General features: G+C 44.4%; 1 protein-coding gene across 1 annotated transcript in view; it reads right to left on the bottom strand.

The window, feature by feature from the left end:
* The window catches only part of ARHGEF33 (Rho guanine nucleotide exchange factor 33), a 46679-nt gene that overhangs the window by 4816 nt on the left and 25115 nt on the right, over window positions 1-16748 (bottom strand). The window contains exons 9-15 of the mRNA XM_024753556.1: window positions 15909-16041; window positions 14317-14400; window positions 13132-13215; window positions 11406-11554; window positions 10223-10387; window positions 6604-7402; window positions 2787-2926 (exon numbers count right to left, since the gene is read on the bottom strand). Coding sequence (XP_024609324.1) covers window positions 2787-2926; window positions 6604-7402; window positions 10223-10387; window positions 11406-11554; window positions 13132-13215; window positions 14317-14400; window positions 15909-16041 — 1554 coding nt within the window. The remainder of the gene's footprint in view (window positions 1-2786; window positions 2927-6603; window positions 7403-10222; window positions 10388-11405; window positions 11555-13131; window positions 13216-14316; window positions 14401-15908; window positions 16042-16748) is intronic.

Here is a 16748-nt window from a genome sequence, read left to right as displayed (position 1 = left end):
CTGTGTGGCGCCACCTGTACTTCCATCCGTGTAACACTTCAAATTTGAAATACAAAGGCAGTACCCGGATTGGTGGCAGCAGTTGGATTGATGCAGGAGGCACTCATCTATGAAAAAGGGTAAGAGGACTAAGGGGATCCATCTGGCCCTCTAACAAGGATCCCAAAAAGCTGCAAGAGGGCTGAAAGCAGTTAACCAACATGAAAATTTGGAGAGTCCACAGCAAGTGCTCAGCACTGAACCAAGGGCTGGGGGAGGCTATAGAAAGACAAAATCTGGTCTTCTACATGGTGAGTCTTTACAATTAGAGGTCCCAGGCCACATTAATTTCTTGTTTCAGGTGTTAAAAAGAGGTGATCACCCAGACTGATCTACAACAAAGTCAGACTACAGATAAAGCAAATCTCAGGACTAGAAAGCACTCAAGTGGCAATGATCTCCCACCCAGTGTGGCAATCCCTTTCACAGCATCCCTGACCAGGGTCATCTAGCTTCTCCTTAAGAGAACCCACTCCCTCATGAGGCAGCCAGCTCCAGTTCCAGGCAGCTGCATTTTTAGAAAGTTCTTCCTCTTACCCATTGCTCCTAGGTACAGAGAGGACAAGCCCACTGGATACAGAGAGGACAAGCCCACTCCCTCTGCCTCAGGTAACTGGCAGAGTGTTTTCTTGCATCTCTGAAAAACGGGAATTTGTAAAGGAGCCGTGGTGGATCCATTACTCATTGCTTTCTAACAGACAGCACCCAGTCACTATAAATGGCACTGGGCAAAAAGTGGCTGTTTTCCTGGGAAGTACTGTGGCTTAAAAATAAGTAAAAATAAAAAGATAGGCTCAGGGCTTCCCTGGTGGCACAGTGGTTAAGAATCCGCCTGCCAATGCAGGGGACACGGGTTCGAGCCCTGGTCCGGGAAGATCCCACATGCCGTGGAGCAACTAAGCCCATGTGCCACAACTACTGAGGCTGTGCTCTAGAGCCTGCGAGCCACAACTACTGAACCCGTGTGCCATAACTACTGAAGCCCACGCACCTAGAGCCCGTGCTCCACAGCAAGAGAAACCACCGCAACGAGAAGCCCGCGCACCACAACCAAGAAGAGCCCCCGCTCGCCGCAACTAGAGAGAAAGTCTGTGGGCAGCAATAAAGACCCAACGCAGCCAAAAATAAATAAATAAATAGATAGATAGATAAAATAAAATAAAATAAAAAGATAGGCTCAAGCAGTGTCCTTAGGAGTTTGGAGCCCTCAGAAGATTTCAGAAGCCTAAATCCCAGGGTCAGGATGGAGAGCTGTCTGCCTCCAGTTCTCTCCACCCTGTCAAACCTGTCAGTAGGGGGCTCTCCCTCCCAATGCAGGCGGCCCAGGTTCGATCCCTGGTCAGGGAACCAGAACCCACGTGCACACTGCAACTAAAGACCCGGAGCAGCCAAAATAAATAAATATTTTTTTAAAAAACAACTTGCCAATAGGTACTGGGTCAGGAAAGATCTAAATCTATGATCCTAGAGAGAGGGGAACAATTCTCAGCTCATTACCCCCAGAATAAAGCGGATCTAGCAATAGTCATGCATGCACGGGGCTACTTTAGCAAAACTGTAAGGGGACTCATGGAGTGGGGCTGTCTCACTGCAGTAGTTTCTCCCCCTTTCCTCCTCCTTCCAGTCACAACAGGTGGGCCCAACAATCAGAGACCTACTAATCTCAGTACTACCCTCCCTATCAGAGAGGAATTAGACAAACCATCAAAAAAAAGTCCTCACTCCAGGCCTGCCCCCCAATTCTTCCATCAAGACCATTACCTAAATCAGGAGAAAGTGATTTCCCTGTGCTTCGTCACTTAGCAGCAGCTCTGTAAAGTCAGCCATAGTGTCTTTAACTTTTCCATCCACTAAAATGGGAAGATTTACTGTTTAAAACTCACTTCAAGAACCTCCTCTTCCAAGAGAAACTAAGTAGCAGGCGAAATCTCTCTAAGGGAGAGGGAACAGGCCTGAGGACCAGTGGAGAGAGAGACAGCCGTCTTCCAGGCACGCGATGGCTGGACTGGAGACCCCCCCACCATCAAATGCTAACGCTCAGCTCTTTCTTCTTACATTTCATGCTGGGGTTTGGCCATGGTCTCCCAGTCGGCGAGACAGTGCTAATAAGTGCTGACCGAAATGACAGGTGGGTGATTCCACACAGCAAGGACCGAGAATCTTAGAAGGATCACAGGAGGGAGAGGCCTTGTTTTTGCCTCCTATGGAGTATGGAAACTCCATTAAAGTGATTTTTTTAACTAGGACCCAAGCCAAATCCATTCAATCATTTCTGCTAGGGAAAACACTGGCAGAAGTCCCCAAAAATATGCACTAGCAACCAGGATGACTATAGGCCCCTACAGGCAGAAGTGCTGTGATGCCTTAGAAAACTTTGCACAGGTGGGGAGATCCTGCTGGCACACCCATTACACCCAACTCCAATGGTGGATCCCACTCCTCCCAGCCAAAGGGGATTTCCTAGGGAACCTCCTCTGCTCACTCCTCTCAGAACACACGACTTTGGGAACAAGGGAGTAGGGCTAAAAGACAGAAGCAGCAGAGGACAGAGCTGAGTTTGCTTTTACTCTATGAGATCACAATGAGAAACATCTTCACCTGGCAGGAATCGTGGCTACTGGGTGCAGGCACTGAGCTTGAAGCAGTTGTGTGAAACCAGGCTACTTGATACTTATTACTGTTAAAACCTCAAGACTTAGCCCACAGGGAAATGAGTTACAATGCTGTCTTGTCTAAGGGCTACTCACTTCTTTTTAAAGAGCTTGCGGAAGGAGCTGCGAAAGCCCCCTTTCTGGTCTTGCCTGGGGTTTTGATCGCTGAAAGATGTTTGTTCACTTTCTCTTTCTTCCTTTGGACAGAATCTCGTGGCGTCTTCTAAATGCATCTCCTGAAAACATAAAAGAGGGGTGTATTTTTACTCTTTTCAAAAGTTAATATTGATCCTGACTATGGGACAATTTTTTTAACTTGTCACTTTCCTCTCCCACTCCAAAAGGCTAATGGCGGGCACCCTATTCCAACCAAAGCAAACCTAGGCTAATTAAGAAACCAGTAGTTGAAAAGAGGATAATTTTCTGCTGAGTGTAGAAGTATTTTCTACATATCAAGGCAAATAGTCTAGAGTAGGGTTATGATATAACAATAATTAAAGATCAAGAAATAAAGGAAGATTAACTTCTTCTGGCAACAATATTGTCTTGCTGGAAAACCAACAGTAGTCCCCTCATATTCCTGGCTATGTTTCTCTTTCTACAAAATAAAAAAGTTTCTTGATTTTAATACTAGTTTAAATTCATGTTCCTAATTCTCCACTTTAGACATTAATGATGGAAGGAGTTTTTGAGAGGTCAGATCTATTTAGAAATTAATGTCAACTCATATTTCCAACCTGCACGCATGCCTTTTACAATTCTTAATCCATGCTATTTACAGTGTAAAGTTAAAATAAATTAAAAGGCAAGGCTCTATCTTTTGTGAACTCTCTAGTTTCTTTTTAAAAAGCAACCTAAAATAGCTACTTAACTTTGAACCAAAAAGAGAAGCCAAGAAGTCAAAGCAAAAACCACCGTGAAATGTTCATGAATTGATCGGTGAATGCTTGCTGATAGAGAACAAACAGTGGGGACAAATTTTTTTCAGGAAACATATGGGTTTGACTTTGAGACCTTAACTCAGGGTTGTAGTAGCAGATCTAGAGAGTCTCTGAGATTCTATGAAGATTCATAACTAAACCACGGAGATCAACACCTTAATGGCTTAGTGTAGCGTTTCTGAAAGTGTGGTCCTGGGGCTACAGGATCAAGTGGGGCCTTTATTTAAATGTAGACTCCTGAGCCCCAAGCCAGACTATCTGAACCAGAATCTCTGAAGTTAGGCCTAGAAAATCTTTTTGCACACTTAGATTTTGAAAACCAGCAGTTTAAGGTATGGGCCAGCCCACCTGCACCTAATGTTTATATGAATCACCTGGGAATCTTGATAAAATGCAGATTCTGATTCAGTTGGTCACGGGTGGAGCCCAAATCCTGCATTTATAACAAGCTCCCAAGTAATACATTTACTACTAGCCCAAGGACCATATTTTGAGAAGTGAGCTTTTAGGGACTTTTTAGGACTAAATCTATTAATAGTTTTAGGAAAATCTTTCTGTGGAATCATCTTGATAATATCTAGCATTCCACACTTTACGAAGCATATTCACAAACTTTATCTTATTTGGCCTTATCCTCACAAAACCCTGTGAGGTAGGTATAGATTGTCTTATTTCACAGATGAGAAAACTGGAGGCACAGAGCAGCCAAATGACTTGTCCAAAAGCACACAGCTATCTGGCAGCAGAGTCAGGACTAGATCCGGGATCTCCTGACACCCAGTCAGGTGCTCTTTCCACTAAAACATAGTGTCTTCTTTCTTGACTCTTAGAGACAGAACACTAAAGACTAGGGTTTGGTTGGCTCTGAGGGCAGGGGTGGAAGATACACAGAGTATATTTGAGGAGTTGGAACCCTAGGAACTTTGCACATCTCAGCAGGAAAGAGCTGGTATCTTTAAAGATGGGGCTTTTGAAGGGTTAATCTTTTGCAACTAAAACCCCATCTCGCTCTGATTAATGGTTTTTGTCTAGCAATTGTTGAGCTTCCAATTTTTCACACATCAGCTAGGGAAAAAAAGACATTTTTATGAACATATGAAATAAAAGCATTCTTTGCAGCTTAGTCTATACTAGTTATAAGGTTTTGTATGTATATCTCTGCCCATCCCAAGTCTCTTTGAATTGGCACTATTATTTCCTTTCTACTTCCCTTGTTAATGAACTTTTAAACTTTTGACACACACCTAACTTTGATTTGTCTAAGAAATTTTACCTAACAGAATTTTATAAAGTTTAGAGTTGAAAATCAGAGGCAGAAGGAAATCTGAGAATCCTGGGGAAACTCAGCAACCTTAGCTGGGCACACTAAGGCATTTCTGCCCTCTCAGGAAGCAGACACAGACTTTGATTTCTGGAGTCCAGGTGGGCGGCAAGCTCCAAGGCTCTTCATGTTCCTCTGGCCTAATGTCCACCACTCCCACCTGGGACAATATTTACAAGGAAAAACTCACCCTGCCGTTTTTGTAAAAGGCCCATGAGCCTTTTTTCATATTTCCCTACCCCTCTCTTCACTTAGCCAACTTTTAAGCAGCTTTTAAAATTGAATTCAGACGTTCAAACTATCTAGGAGACTTCTCTGACCATCATCACCTTAGGAGGGTTTAAATACCCTCCCATGTGCTTCCACCATTTATTATAATTCTGTGTTTATGCATCTCCTTCCTGAGCTAAGCCAGTGGCCTTGGAGGGCAGAGACTGGACGCCGTTTATTTTTGAACCCTCAGCACTTCACACAGAGCCTGGTGCGAGGCAGGTGCTCAGTGTTTGCTGAAAAACGAATGAATGAAAGGAGTCAATGATCTTCGATCTCTTCCCATTCACTTGGAAATAGAAACAGGTGGAATGCAGGGCCCTCATTCCTGGGAGAAACCATTTCTCACCTAGGCAAAGGATCCCTAGTGCTGGATGTAAGGGATACGTCGTGCAGGTAAAGGCAGTGCTGGACTGTCTTTTTCAAGATGTATCAATCAATACAGAGTTGCCCTGTAAACCCTAACCACCACTTCTAAAATGTTTAACAGGAAGGATGGGGGCACAGGTCAAAGCTACACTGTTTACTCCGTTTAATCAGAAATTGCCTTTGTTCCAATCACGTGCAGAGAAATTATTTGCTCAGGAACTATTAGTCCTTTCATGGATGTGTATTTAAACACCTCTTTAAATCTCCCAAGGCTTGCAGACTCCAAGGTTAGACATCAAAATACCAAACATCGATATAGAGGCCAAAGAAGGTGTTTGTGAGTCAATGCTTCCTTGACTATTTTGTGTTGTCCTCGTCCCACTGGAGTCTGCCAAGTAAGGTGACACCCTTTTCCAGGCAAAAGGAAAGCAAGCGGTAATGAACTTTGCAGTCAATTTTGCAGGGTGTCCTCAGTGAGAGAGGGCAGCTTGCCTCCTCCCTAGCTGCAAACAAGGGTGCAGGTCGGGGAGTACAGTAGGCTGGCACACAGGGCTCGATATTTTGAACGTGTAAACAAGGGGTGCGCCTAACAGGCAAAGGAAGAAACAGGCCTGGGACTTGCGTGCAGTGCCCTGCAAGTGAAGTGCAGCTGGGAGATGCCACAGTTTAAGCAGCAAGGCAGAGAACACCTCTAACTCTTTCACTTGGGGTGGGGGGAGGCGTTTTAATCAGGTCTACTAGGAGTCCTAGTCTTTCGGTCGTCCTACATATATAGGTAAGGCATGCTCCTGTGTCCTAGCACTGCAGAGTGGGCACTAACGCTTTCCTCCGAGGGCCACTGATAGTCAAGCCTTTAACCCGGGCTCTCCCTCAACATCCTCGCCCAGCCCGGCCTCTGCGCCCCCGCCTGGCCAGCCTGCTTCCCCTCCACGCTAGGTGAGCCCAGGCTGCACCCTGGAGATCTAGGCCCGGGGCTGCCAGCGATGTGGGTTTGGGGTCGGTTTTACTTTACCCTCCTTACTTCCAAATAGGTCTGCTTTTCGCTTTGGGACCTCTGTTGGGGAAAGAAGGTTCTGGGCGCGCCACGGGCGGAGGAGGCCGAGCCGTGCGGCTGCGCAGCGCGCTCGGCCTTGATCGGCGCGCGGCCGCCGCTGCTGCTGCGCGTGCTGTAGAGGCGCGGGGCCACGCCCTCGGGGGGCGGCGCGCGCGGGAACTCCTTGAGCGAGCGGCTCAGCGGCTTGGCCTTGCCGTGCGCATGCGCCGCCGCCTCTAGCTTGTAGGCGCTGCTGCTGCCCGCCGGAGACGTCGCGCTCTTGGGCAGGGGCTGCAGCGGGTGCTCGGGCCGTTCGGCCTCCACGGCGAAGCTGACGGGCCGCAGGAAGCAGATGTCCAGGCTGGACTCGGAAGAGGCGGGCGAGCAGTTCTCGAAGAGGGCCGGCGCCTGGAAAGGCTCCTCGTCGTAGGGCGCGGGCAGCGCGAAGATCTCGCCGCCGTACTCGAACTCGTCGTAGGCCGCGGGCACGTAGCCGCGGGCGTCGGGCAGGAGTTCGGCCGGGGCGCGCAGGGAGCGCTCCACGTTGCCCAGCTGCTCGGCTGGAGAGGGCTCGAAGTCCATCTCCGGGATGGCCTGCAGGGGCCCAGCGAGCGCCTTCACGTCCTGCTCGGCGGCACAGAACTGCCCCGGCGCCAGGAGGCTCTCAGGCCTCTCGTGCTTTCTGCCCTCTATCTCCCAGTCACTGGGCTTTCCGGGCTGCATGCTCTCCATCAAGCTTTGCTGTTGTTGGCTTTTCTTCACTGGGGGCATCAAATGTCTTTAAAGGGGAAAGAGAATACAAAACAAGTGTGCTTACGGTTTGTTAGTGCACGCCTCTCACCGAGCTGCGCAAGGCCGGGACCAACACACTGCCTGCCGGATACCGCTTAGGTGCACACTGCCGACTCCCTCCTCTCCGTCCCTCCCAGCCGCCTACGTGTGTTACCTACCAAGCGCCACAGGCTTCTCAGATTAAGGAGTCCCCACGAGCCCTGGTCCCCCAAGTGGGAGAGTGAAAATGACCATCCGTGAAGGGGATGCCGGAAGTACCCGTCTGCAACCAGAGGCACTGCGCAGAGATGGCTGGTAGGCCAAGGATGCTCATCATTCCCCATGTGGAATCTCCGACCTTTCCCACCACTTGTCAAGGCCCCAAGGCACCTCTTTTCTCTCTTCTCTCCCTTTCTTGCCCTAGCAGAGTCATGTAAAATCATGGAAACAACTCGTGGATCTTAATGCTTAAGAATTAATTCCCAGATGAAGTAAGTGGAGTACAATCTTGATAACCGTTGAATCTGAATGTTGGTGTGGGGTTTAGTGTCCATTTTACTTTTCTGTATGTTTGAAATTTTCATAATAAACTAAAAATTCCTTGTGGCTATAAAGCATGCTATATAAGTCGTCTCAAACTTCCACCCAAAAACACATTACTGAAATGAAAAGGCTGTCACTTTGAATATGCCCAATTTCATGGAGGGTTTTTTTGTTCAGTCATGGATAAAGAATAACATTGGGTGCTTGGATAGACTACCCATCAGATTGGATGTGGTTTGCCAGTTCTGCTGGAATTAATTGCCAGACAGATGTGAGTGGACTACTACACACTGACCCAAACTGGTTGTGCTAGTTTATTTATTCATACTTAGTTCTACCACAAAAATGCATAAAGAATGCAGTTGTAAATGCTAACACTGAGTATCTTTCTCTGGTGGTCTTAAGATGAAAACGAGGTCTCACATTGACAGAGGTGAAAAAAATAGTAAAATGAAATATTGACTTGAATTCTCTTTTAACTTGGAAGACTCTTGTTGGGTTTTTTTCTGGTTATGTTTCTAGCACAGAGTGCAACGGCAGCCATCTTCTTCAGTCTGGATATAATCTCTAGGAATTTCTTTTTTTGGCTGTATTTGTCTCACTTCAAAGTAGAGAGTTCTGTCACTGTTTTAAGAGCTGAAGCGATCCACAAACTAAAATTCCACTTCCTGTCTCCCACTCCCCACTCAGGAAAGGTATTGTTTTCTGTAAGGAGTTCTCTCCTAATAGGACTTACAGGATTTTCTCTATAGTAAGAAAATCATCCTGGGCTCTATTTATAGAAAAGTGAATGTCTCATAGGTTTTCAGAATGATTATAAAATTTCTCCCTTCTGCCTCCACATTTGCAATTCCATCTCTCACTGACAAATGTTCTCAATTTTAAGAGATAAGGGCAGAAAGCAAACAGGATTTATTTTGTGTTATTGATCAGTTGCTCCTTCCAGTGACTGTAATTAGCATTCTAAAAACTGTAGGGATTAAACATTGAAGTAATCTCAACTGCCTACCTCTCACTTCATTGTAGTTTTAGAAAAGTAGCTTCTTGCATGATTTCTAAATTTTCCTTAAGATAATAAAACCCAAAGCAGAAATTATAGTCTAAGGAACTAGTTTCATGAGAATTGACTATATTTGGTAAATTGGAGGTTTGGAATTTTGAGTTTTGGTGTCCCTTATTCTTCCAGAAGTCCCAGTTTCAAAGGTGGCCAAGTTGACATCCTTCAGAGGTAAAATGAGTTCCAGATATGTAAAGAGCCTAATCCTTACCCTATAGATCATCAAGAAGTTGGCTGAATGAGCACCCAGCTTAGTGTGTGAGAGGGTTGTGTGCAGCGACTTTAAAAGACTGTCAAATCGGGCTTCCCTGGTGGCACAGTGGTTAAGAAGCCGCCTGCCAATGCAGGGGACATGGGTTCGAGCCCTGGTCCGGGAGGATCCCACATGCTGCGGAGCAACTGGGCCCGTGCAACACAACTACTGAGCCTGTGCTCTAGGGCCTGCGAGCCACAACTACTGAAGCCCGCGCGCCTAGAGGCCATGCTCCACAAGAACAGATGCCACCGCAATGAGAGGCCTGCGCACCGCACTGAAGAGTAGCCCTTGATGGCTGCCCACGTGCAGCAACAAAGACACGATGGGGCCAAAAATAAATAAATAAATAAAATAAATAAATTAAAAAAAAAAAAAAAAAAAGACTGTCAAATCCATCCACTGCCCAGAACAGCTTTCAGAGAAGCTGTCATAAGTGAAGAACAGAGATCATGAAGTCCCTTTCAGAAGAAGCTTCAAGGAGAATTGGGAAGGGCTAAACAACCTTCTTTCTGTATCACCTCTGACCTATTTCTCATCCTCAGAGCCCAGACTTCCTCTGACCCCTGACTGGGAAACCTTTTTCTCCACTACATCTTTTGTAGACATTAAGTGGGTTCCCACCTTTCTGAGGGGTTGTAAAATGCTTTCCTGTCATCTTACAGCACTCCTTTCCACTCTGTCATTGTCCAAACCCAGAGAGACTCATGCTGTAGGTAGAAGGGGGTTATGTGTGATAAAATTGTTGCGAGTAACCTCCAGCCTCTAGGCCTTCTCTTTAACGTAAGTACCGTCCTCTGGGATCCAAGCTTTGGGTCAGCTGCTTGCCTGCCACATATGGGCCTGATGGGGCAAGAGGGAGGAAGGAGTCCTGTAAGTCATACTCCTAATACAGGCTGGCCTGCTACCCCCACACAGACCACCTGGGAGGCGAGGGCATTGTCATTAACTTTTCCACAGCAACAGGTGCTTACGTGACAGCAGGGCCAGAACTGGGAGCAGGAGAGTAGGGTTGCAGCATCTCTTCGGAGTGGATCCCACTGTCACGGACAGCCTCGGGGCCTGCAGTGGGAGAAGCATCTTGCCCGGCATTTGCACACTGGGAAGCCAGCCCTTTGTACAGCTTCGCCATGGATGACCTAATGGAATGGAGGTAATTATTCTCAGGGTCTACAATGGGAAATCAGCTCTCTGAATACACACATTATACCAAGAAAGGCAGACTATTTCTCAGATGAAGCTCAGCTGTGAAGTTCTTGGTCTCTCCAGGGCTCTCTACAAACCAGGTTGCTTACATAATAAGAGTGCAAGCTGGATGCTGGGTAGGAGTAGGGATGCTGATTAATTGGCTGAATTGAGTTGGGGGTAAGGGGAGTATAAGGAGAAGTCATCCATTAGAGGAGCCCTGGCTTGGGACATAGCATGTTTCACTGGTGTAAAGCACGCACAGAAATGATTCTGTTCTCATTGGTTTGGGATGAGGTTGAATGAAATCCAGGTTATTAGGAAGCTTTGTTATGAGTTGCTTCTGTTCCCTCATAAGCCCAGATTTTCCTTAATCAGTCCTTCCTGTTTCCTCTTAGTGTGAAATCCTTTCAACCACCACCCCCTCCCTTATTTGTTTTATTTTTATCCATAGCACTTAAACCATCTAACTTATTTATTAACTGGCTACCCAGATCTAGAAAGTAAGCTCCACGTGGCAAAGATTTTTGTCTGTTTTGTTCTTTGCAGTATATTCAGTTTGCTGAACAGTGCCTGATATTCAATACGTGCTCAGTAAATATTTCTTGAATTAATGAAAGAAATCACATTCTGGCCTTTAAACTGCAACTTTAAACCTGGCAAGTTCAGTGAAACAGCTATTTTTGAGGTGGTTAGCAACATGAGATAATAGAAGGTCTGCGGAAGCATTAGAGTAAAAGTGCTCATTTTTCTAAATTAATTTCCACCAGGTAGTAAGTACCTCCCTCCTGTAGCCAACCTGGTCACCTCTCTTCCCTCCCCTGCTCTCTCTTCTCTTCCGCCTCCATCACTGCATTTCAGCCGCTTTACATTCAGTGTGGTTACTTGTGACAGACACGCACATTGACCGTCTGTATCCTTGTTCTCAGAAACCTTTGATCAACCCTCTAGACTGCACCATCAGAACCTTACTTCTTGAGTTTTTTCCGTTTCTGAATAAGCAAATCCTCATTGCACTGAAACAGCAGGGTGTAGTGTGAGATAAATACTCGCAGGCGTTGAACACACACAAGAAGTAGGTAATAGTCAGGGTGTTCCTGCTCTGTGAACTTCAGGACGTTCTGGATGGAGGAAAAAAGGAAGCAGCATTGCATAGTTAGAATGAAAAGTTGTTTCGTCTCTTCTGTACCTTGCCTTGATCTGTCGTGAGAGTTTGGTAGCCATTTAATCAAAATGATGCAAATGGCCAATTTAATTACAAACTGAAAAGTCAAACTTGCTGTTCTCTTTGTCCATCACACCAAGGGAAAATAATAGTCACTATTGCTCCTGTTCGAGTTGAATTTGAACATAATTCCATCTGAAAAATTAGAAGGATCTACTAATTAGATCTCTGAAGTAATAGAGCCATTCTAACAATTACTGTCTATAGGCAATGCCTTGTAACCCAAAGGAGTCAGACCAATGGTGAGAAGGTCAGGCATCAAGGCTGGAAGTGAGAGGATGTTTATGATCAAGCCCGGCCTAGTGGCCCCTCCTGTTACATTGCCTGCTGTGCTATAGTGGAATGTGCATGCTGGTTGGATTTGGGAAAGCTAACAGTTATTGAGCGCTTCCTATTGCCAAGCACTAAGTCCTTTACATTATTTTCTCATTTAATTTTTACCATAACCCAGTTAGATATATGCCATTGTTACTCCAATTAACAAATAAGGAAATCAAGGCACAGTGAAGTTAAGTAATCTTCACTGGGTCACACATCTAGTGTGTAGCAGAGTCAGGATTTGAACTCAAGTCAGACAGCAGAATCTGGGCTCTTATTTACTTACTTACAACCTGCTTGCAAGACCTGGGTTTCAGGCCTATATTTTTTCACTGACCAGGTGTCTTAACTTGGGCAAGTTACTTCTTTGGGTCGCCATTTCCTTATCTAAAAAAAGTTAATAATGCTACCTATTTCATGGGATTGTTGAAAAGATTAAATTAGATAATTACTGTGAGAGAATGATTTTAAGATCTAAAGCCACATACAATTGAAAGTCTTTTTAATATTAATACTGGGCTACTTCTACCTGAGACAAATCCCAAGCATTTCTGAGATGCTTTCACTGAATTACTTAAGAAGATCAGTCAGCAATTAAACCAGAACAGGTGGGTGGTGGGAAGAAGAGGGGCTGGTAGGGGTGTTGATGAGTCTCTTTCTCAATTCTACTGCCTCCAAGATTCTACAAACCCTGTGGGAAAATGGTGTGAAGAAGTCAGCTCATCAGCTTCTCCATGCTTCTCCTGTGACACAAGACATAAGCACAATGTATTGTAGACTCTTGGACGCAAGCCAAAAGGAAGTAGTAGTCAGGGGTGCATTTAGATGGCTGTAGAACCAAGGTGGAAGGGACTGAATAGGTATCCAGGGTCTGGCAGGAGCTGCCATAGAAAGATCCTGGATCAGCATAGGTGTGAATTGCTGGTCAATGAATGTAGAACTTCATTTTTGGCGTCACAAGCCAAATATTTTTAGAGAATGAGATTTTAGCTCATACCACAAGGTGGAGATGGGGTGAGCATAACAATCTAAATCATTTAAACACTTCTTAGAAATATTAATGATTCCTTGACCCTTCACAGTGTCTTTCATTGGAAGCCAAAAACACCTGTTTAGCATGAAAATCAGTTTAGTGGCTTGGCCAGCCATACCTACCTGCAGATGGATCAGATACTCAGGGATGCGCTGAACTATGTGAAAAAACAGTGTATAGATGTCAGACTTAATCTCTTCATCACCCTGAATGAAAGAAAGTTGGAGTCAGTCTTCAGCGTCCCCCCAGCTCTGGCTGTCAAACCCCAGAGTCAGTTCCCCCAGAGTAAGAAGGGTTTACTCTCTTCTCTGAAGAGAATTTTCTTCATCTAGAGTGTCAGGCAGCATTGATCTGTTGGGGGACATGCTCAAGGAGACACCTCGTCTCTAACAGGGAGCATGTCATATACTTCTTTAGAATCCACCCAAGTTTCCCAACGACTCCCTCCTCTTCCCCACCCTCCGACACCATCTTAGCACAGTGGGCATTCAGTAGATTATATATGAGTTGACTAAATTCATTACGGTTCTTCAGCCAGTAATCTTTACAGTGGTTTACGAATAGGCACTAAGGGTGGATTGGAGCCTCATGAGAAAGGGGAAGGGAGTATGATTAGAAACTGGTCAGCTGGCCTGGCAGCAGGAAACATGCTGGACTTTTTCCATGTCCCTTCTCCTCCTTTCCCTTACTCAAATATTTGCTGAGTGCTAACACGTGGTTGGTATTGTACTGGGTTGGGAGCAGTAGGGGGTTGAAGTAGAAAGTTAATGGAGCCTCTCACCTCTTGTGAAACTTGATTAACTCTTAGCTTTAGAGCTCCTGATATGGTTCTTTTCTACTGACCTAAAATAACTAGAATTGTCTTATATTTACTTATTGAGCACCTAATATATCACTGCAGAAGCGATACTTAAAGCAACATGACTAAAGCCATTTTATAATCTTATAAACTGACAGATACAGGATAACATGAGTTTAATATTCAGTTCATATTGTCTGAGCCTGTAAAGCCCCAAACCCCTCAAGGCTGCAAAGCTGCAGTCTGAAGATCTCTGCTTAGAATAGCTGTTTACTTTGTCTGTATTTCCAATGGAATGGAACAGAGGGTCAGTAAGGAAGAGCAAAGACCAAAGCAATGGCACTGATCCTTGAGCGGGCTCCTTTAACCCCAGGGAGGAATGTCACGGGCTCTGTTCAAGCCGTTCCCCAGCCTGGAGAACAAGCTCAGCGTGCACGTGCTGTAGTTTCTGGGTAGATGAGCAACATCATATAGTTACACATGTAACCAAAGGACAGTGCACACATACCTCCTTCAGAACAACCACGTGAACCAAAGAGATGCATTCTGGCAGGTCCCTCAGGTAAGCAACATAATAATCCAAAAAATTATTCTTGAAAACAAGCAGAAAAAGGCATGGTAAGAACCTGGAGACAGGAATGATAGCAACTAATATGTTTACAGAGTCATGCATATTAAATGGAGTACTTTGCAGAGATGATTTTAATCATTCATTTAATGTGTGTAGTAAATTTTTTTTTAATTCACCTTAAAAATCTTTGGTTTTAAGGAAAACATTCCTGTGGATTTGGAAAACAAAACTCAGTATCCCTGCTTTAACGAGAAAGTGAAATGATAAACCAAACCGGAGGGAAGGGGCCATGTAAGTTGAAAAATATTTTTAAAAGCTGTTCAGTGATAAAAATGCATATTTTGTTTTTTAATTACTTTCATTAGTGATGAAATGCTTCAATCATCTACATCTAAATGAGGAACTTTGTCAAACTCACCTCATAGTTTCTAGACCAGGGATTCTCAACTTTTTCCACTAATTGCATATTCACCTATGGAATATCCCCTCAGGAAAACAGTTCTCACCTTTCAAAGTTATACTCCCATAGATATAACAATTTTCAGCTCAAGAAAGCATACTGAATACAAATGAGTAAAAGTGATATTAGAGGGATAGTATTACATCCACTCTATACAAGTAAATAATTTGTAAATTTTGTATTATTAATCACAGCTGAGAATCATCGATATGCAGAGGTTAACTGCAGGCAAAATCTGGCTTGCAGACCAGTTTTAATTAGCCCACACAATATTTTTAAAATAAGAAAATTTCGTACAAAATTCTGGATTTCCAGCTTCTCTTAAAATATCAGAAGTTCTGGTAACTCTAGTCCTTTTTTCCTGCATAACAACTGGATAAAGCTGAGTAGCTATTCTTTGTTGAAAGCATATGTGCTCCACTTACGCTCACTTCCCCACAGTCCACACTGTTTTACATTCAGCTCACTTCTCCTCACTAATGTCATTGTCTGGCCCTATAGGCATTTGAGTTTGCAACTTGTGGCCTAAATCATACTTTCTTTGAAGAACATTATAGAGATTTCAAACCTTTCTCCACGGAAGTGAAAACAAAAAACATTCCAGACAAGTAGCTGCCCATCACATTTTAAAAAATCTCTAGGAAATGAAATTGTGCGTGAAAGTATATACATATATACAGACTCTCATATATTTATGTTATATGTATGTATGGATATATATGTGCATGTATATATACTTATACACAAATACACACACATACATACACATACACGTGCATATTCAATGGGGGCAGTTATAGTACAGTGGAAAGTGATGATCTGGAAGTTAAAAGACTTGGGTTCTAGCCACAGATCTACAAATATCTAGATAGCTGGGTGATTTCAGCCAAGGCTTTTAATTTCTCTGAACTTTATTTCATTATCTGTAGAATGAGGTGGTTAGACTAGATCTCAGGAGTTCCTCTAACTCTGAAATTCACTGGTTCTAGATTCTCTATTAAGAGAAACAGACAAGGAAGACACAGACACATATAATTCAAGTTTATAAAGGATTAAGAAAAAAACTTACCTCATCATTTGTTAACTTAAGGAATAAATCTCCAAGGACCCCTTGGCGTGGCCACTTCAAGACCCTTTCCTGCAGAGCATGAAGCAAATCCAGGTGCTGCTGGACAAGGTACCGTAAAGAGCCAGGGAAGAGGCTTGGAACAGAATAGACACACAAACCAGGTGTAGAGAAGAAAAGGCTCTACAAGAATACATGGAGCAGGTCCCATTTTCCCAGCCATTCAAAGTATGTTGAGTCACAGGTCTGCCTTTAGTATTCAAAAAAAAGTCTGTCATCGTCAACCTCACAGCAGATATCCTCAGACTATAGAAAGACCCTTTTACTGATGGCTCCTTTACGAATGTATTGAACTAGTAAAGGGCACATCACTCGAATGGCCTTTTTAAAGCTTAACTGGTACACTCTTATTTATGTGACAGTGGAAATTTTAAGGGAAATCTTTTTCAACGTTTTAAGGTTATTCCCACTTGATGTGCAAATTGTCTCTTCTAATTAATGTTGCAGATGGGGACACTAAGGTGGCACTGGGTCATTCTTAGCTACTGGTTAGGAGACCGTACTTAGGTAAGGAGGAATTTTGTTTAAAGCTGGCAACTGAAAGCTCAGAGGATGAGGGCATAAAAGTGTTCCTTTTCCCCTTTCCTTCAGTTTCTAAGAAGAATCTGGGCAAGGATGGAGTCTTGCCGGGGGAGGCTACAAACTAGGCCTGGCCTGCTACTCCCAGGAGTTTTGCTGAGCCCCCTTCCTTCTCTCACATCCCCCCAGCCATCTCAGGGTGCCTCATTTTTTTTCAGAGGAAATGAAGGAAAGAAGAGAGAAGTTAGAGGAGGATGGGGGGAG

This window comes from Neophocaena asiaeorientalis, unplaced genomic scaffold (assembly GCF_003031525.2).
Source record: "Neophocaena asiaeorientalis asiaeorientalis breed wild unplaced genomic scaffold, Neophocaena_asiaeorientalis_V1.1 scaffold171, whole genome shotgun sequence".
Taxonomy (NCBI): Eukaryota; Metazoa; Chordata; class Mammalia; order Artiodactyla; family Phocoenidae; genus Neophocaena; species Neophocaena asiaeorientalis.
Note: the sequence above shows the minus strand (reverse complement) of the source record. Positions and strands in the feature narration are given on the sequence as shown.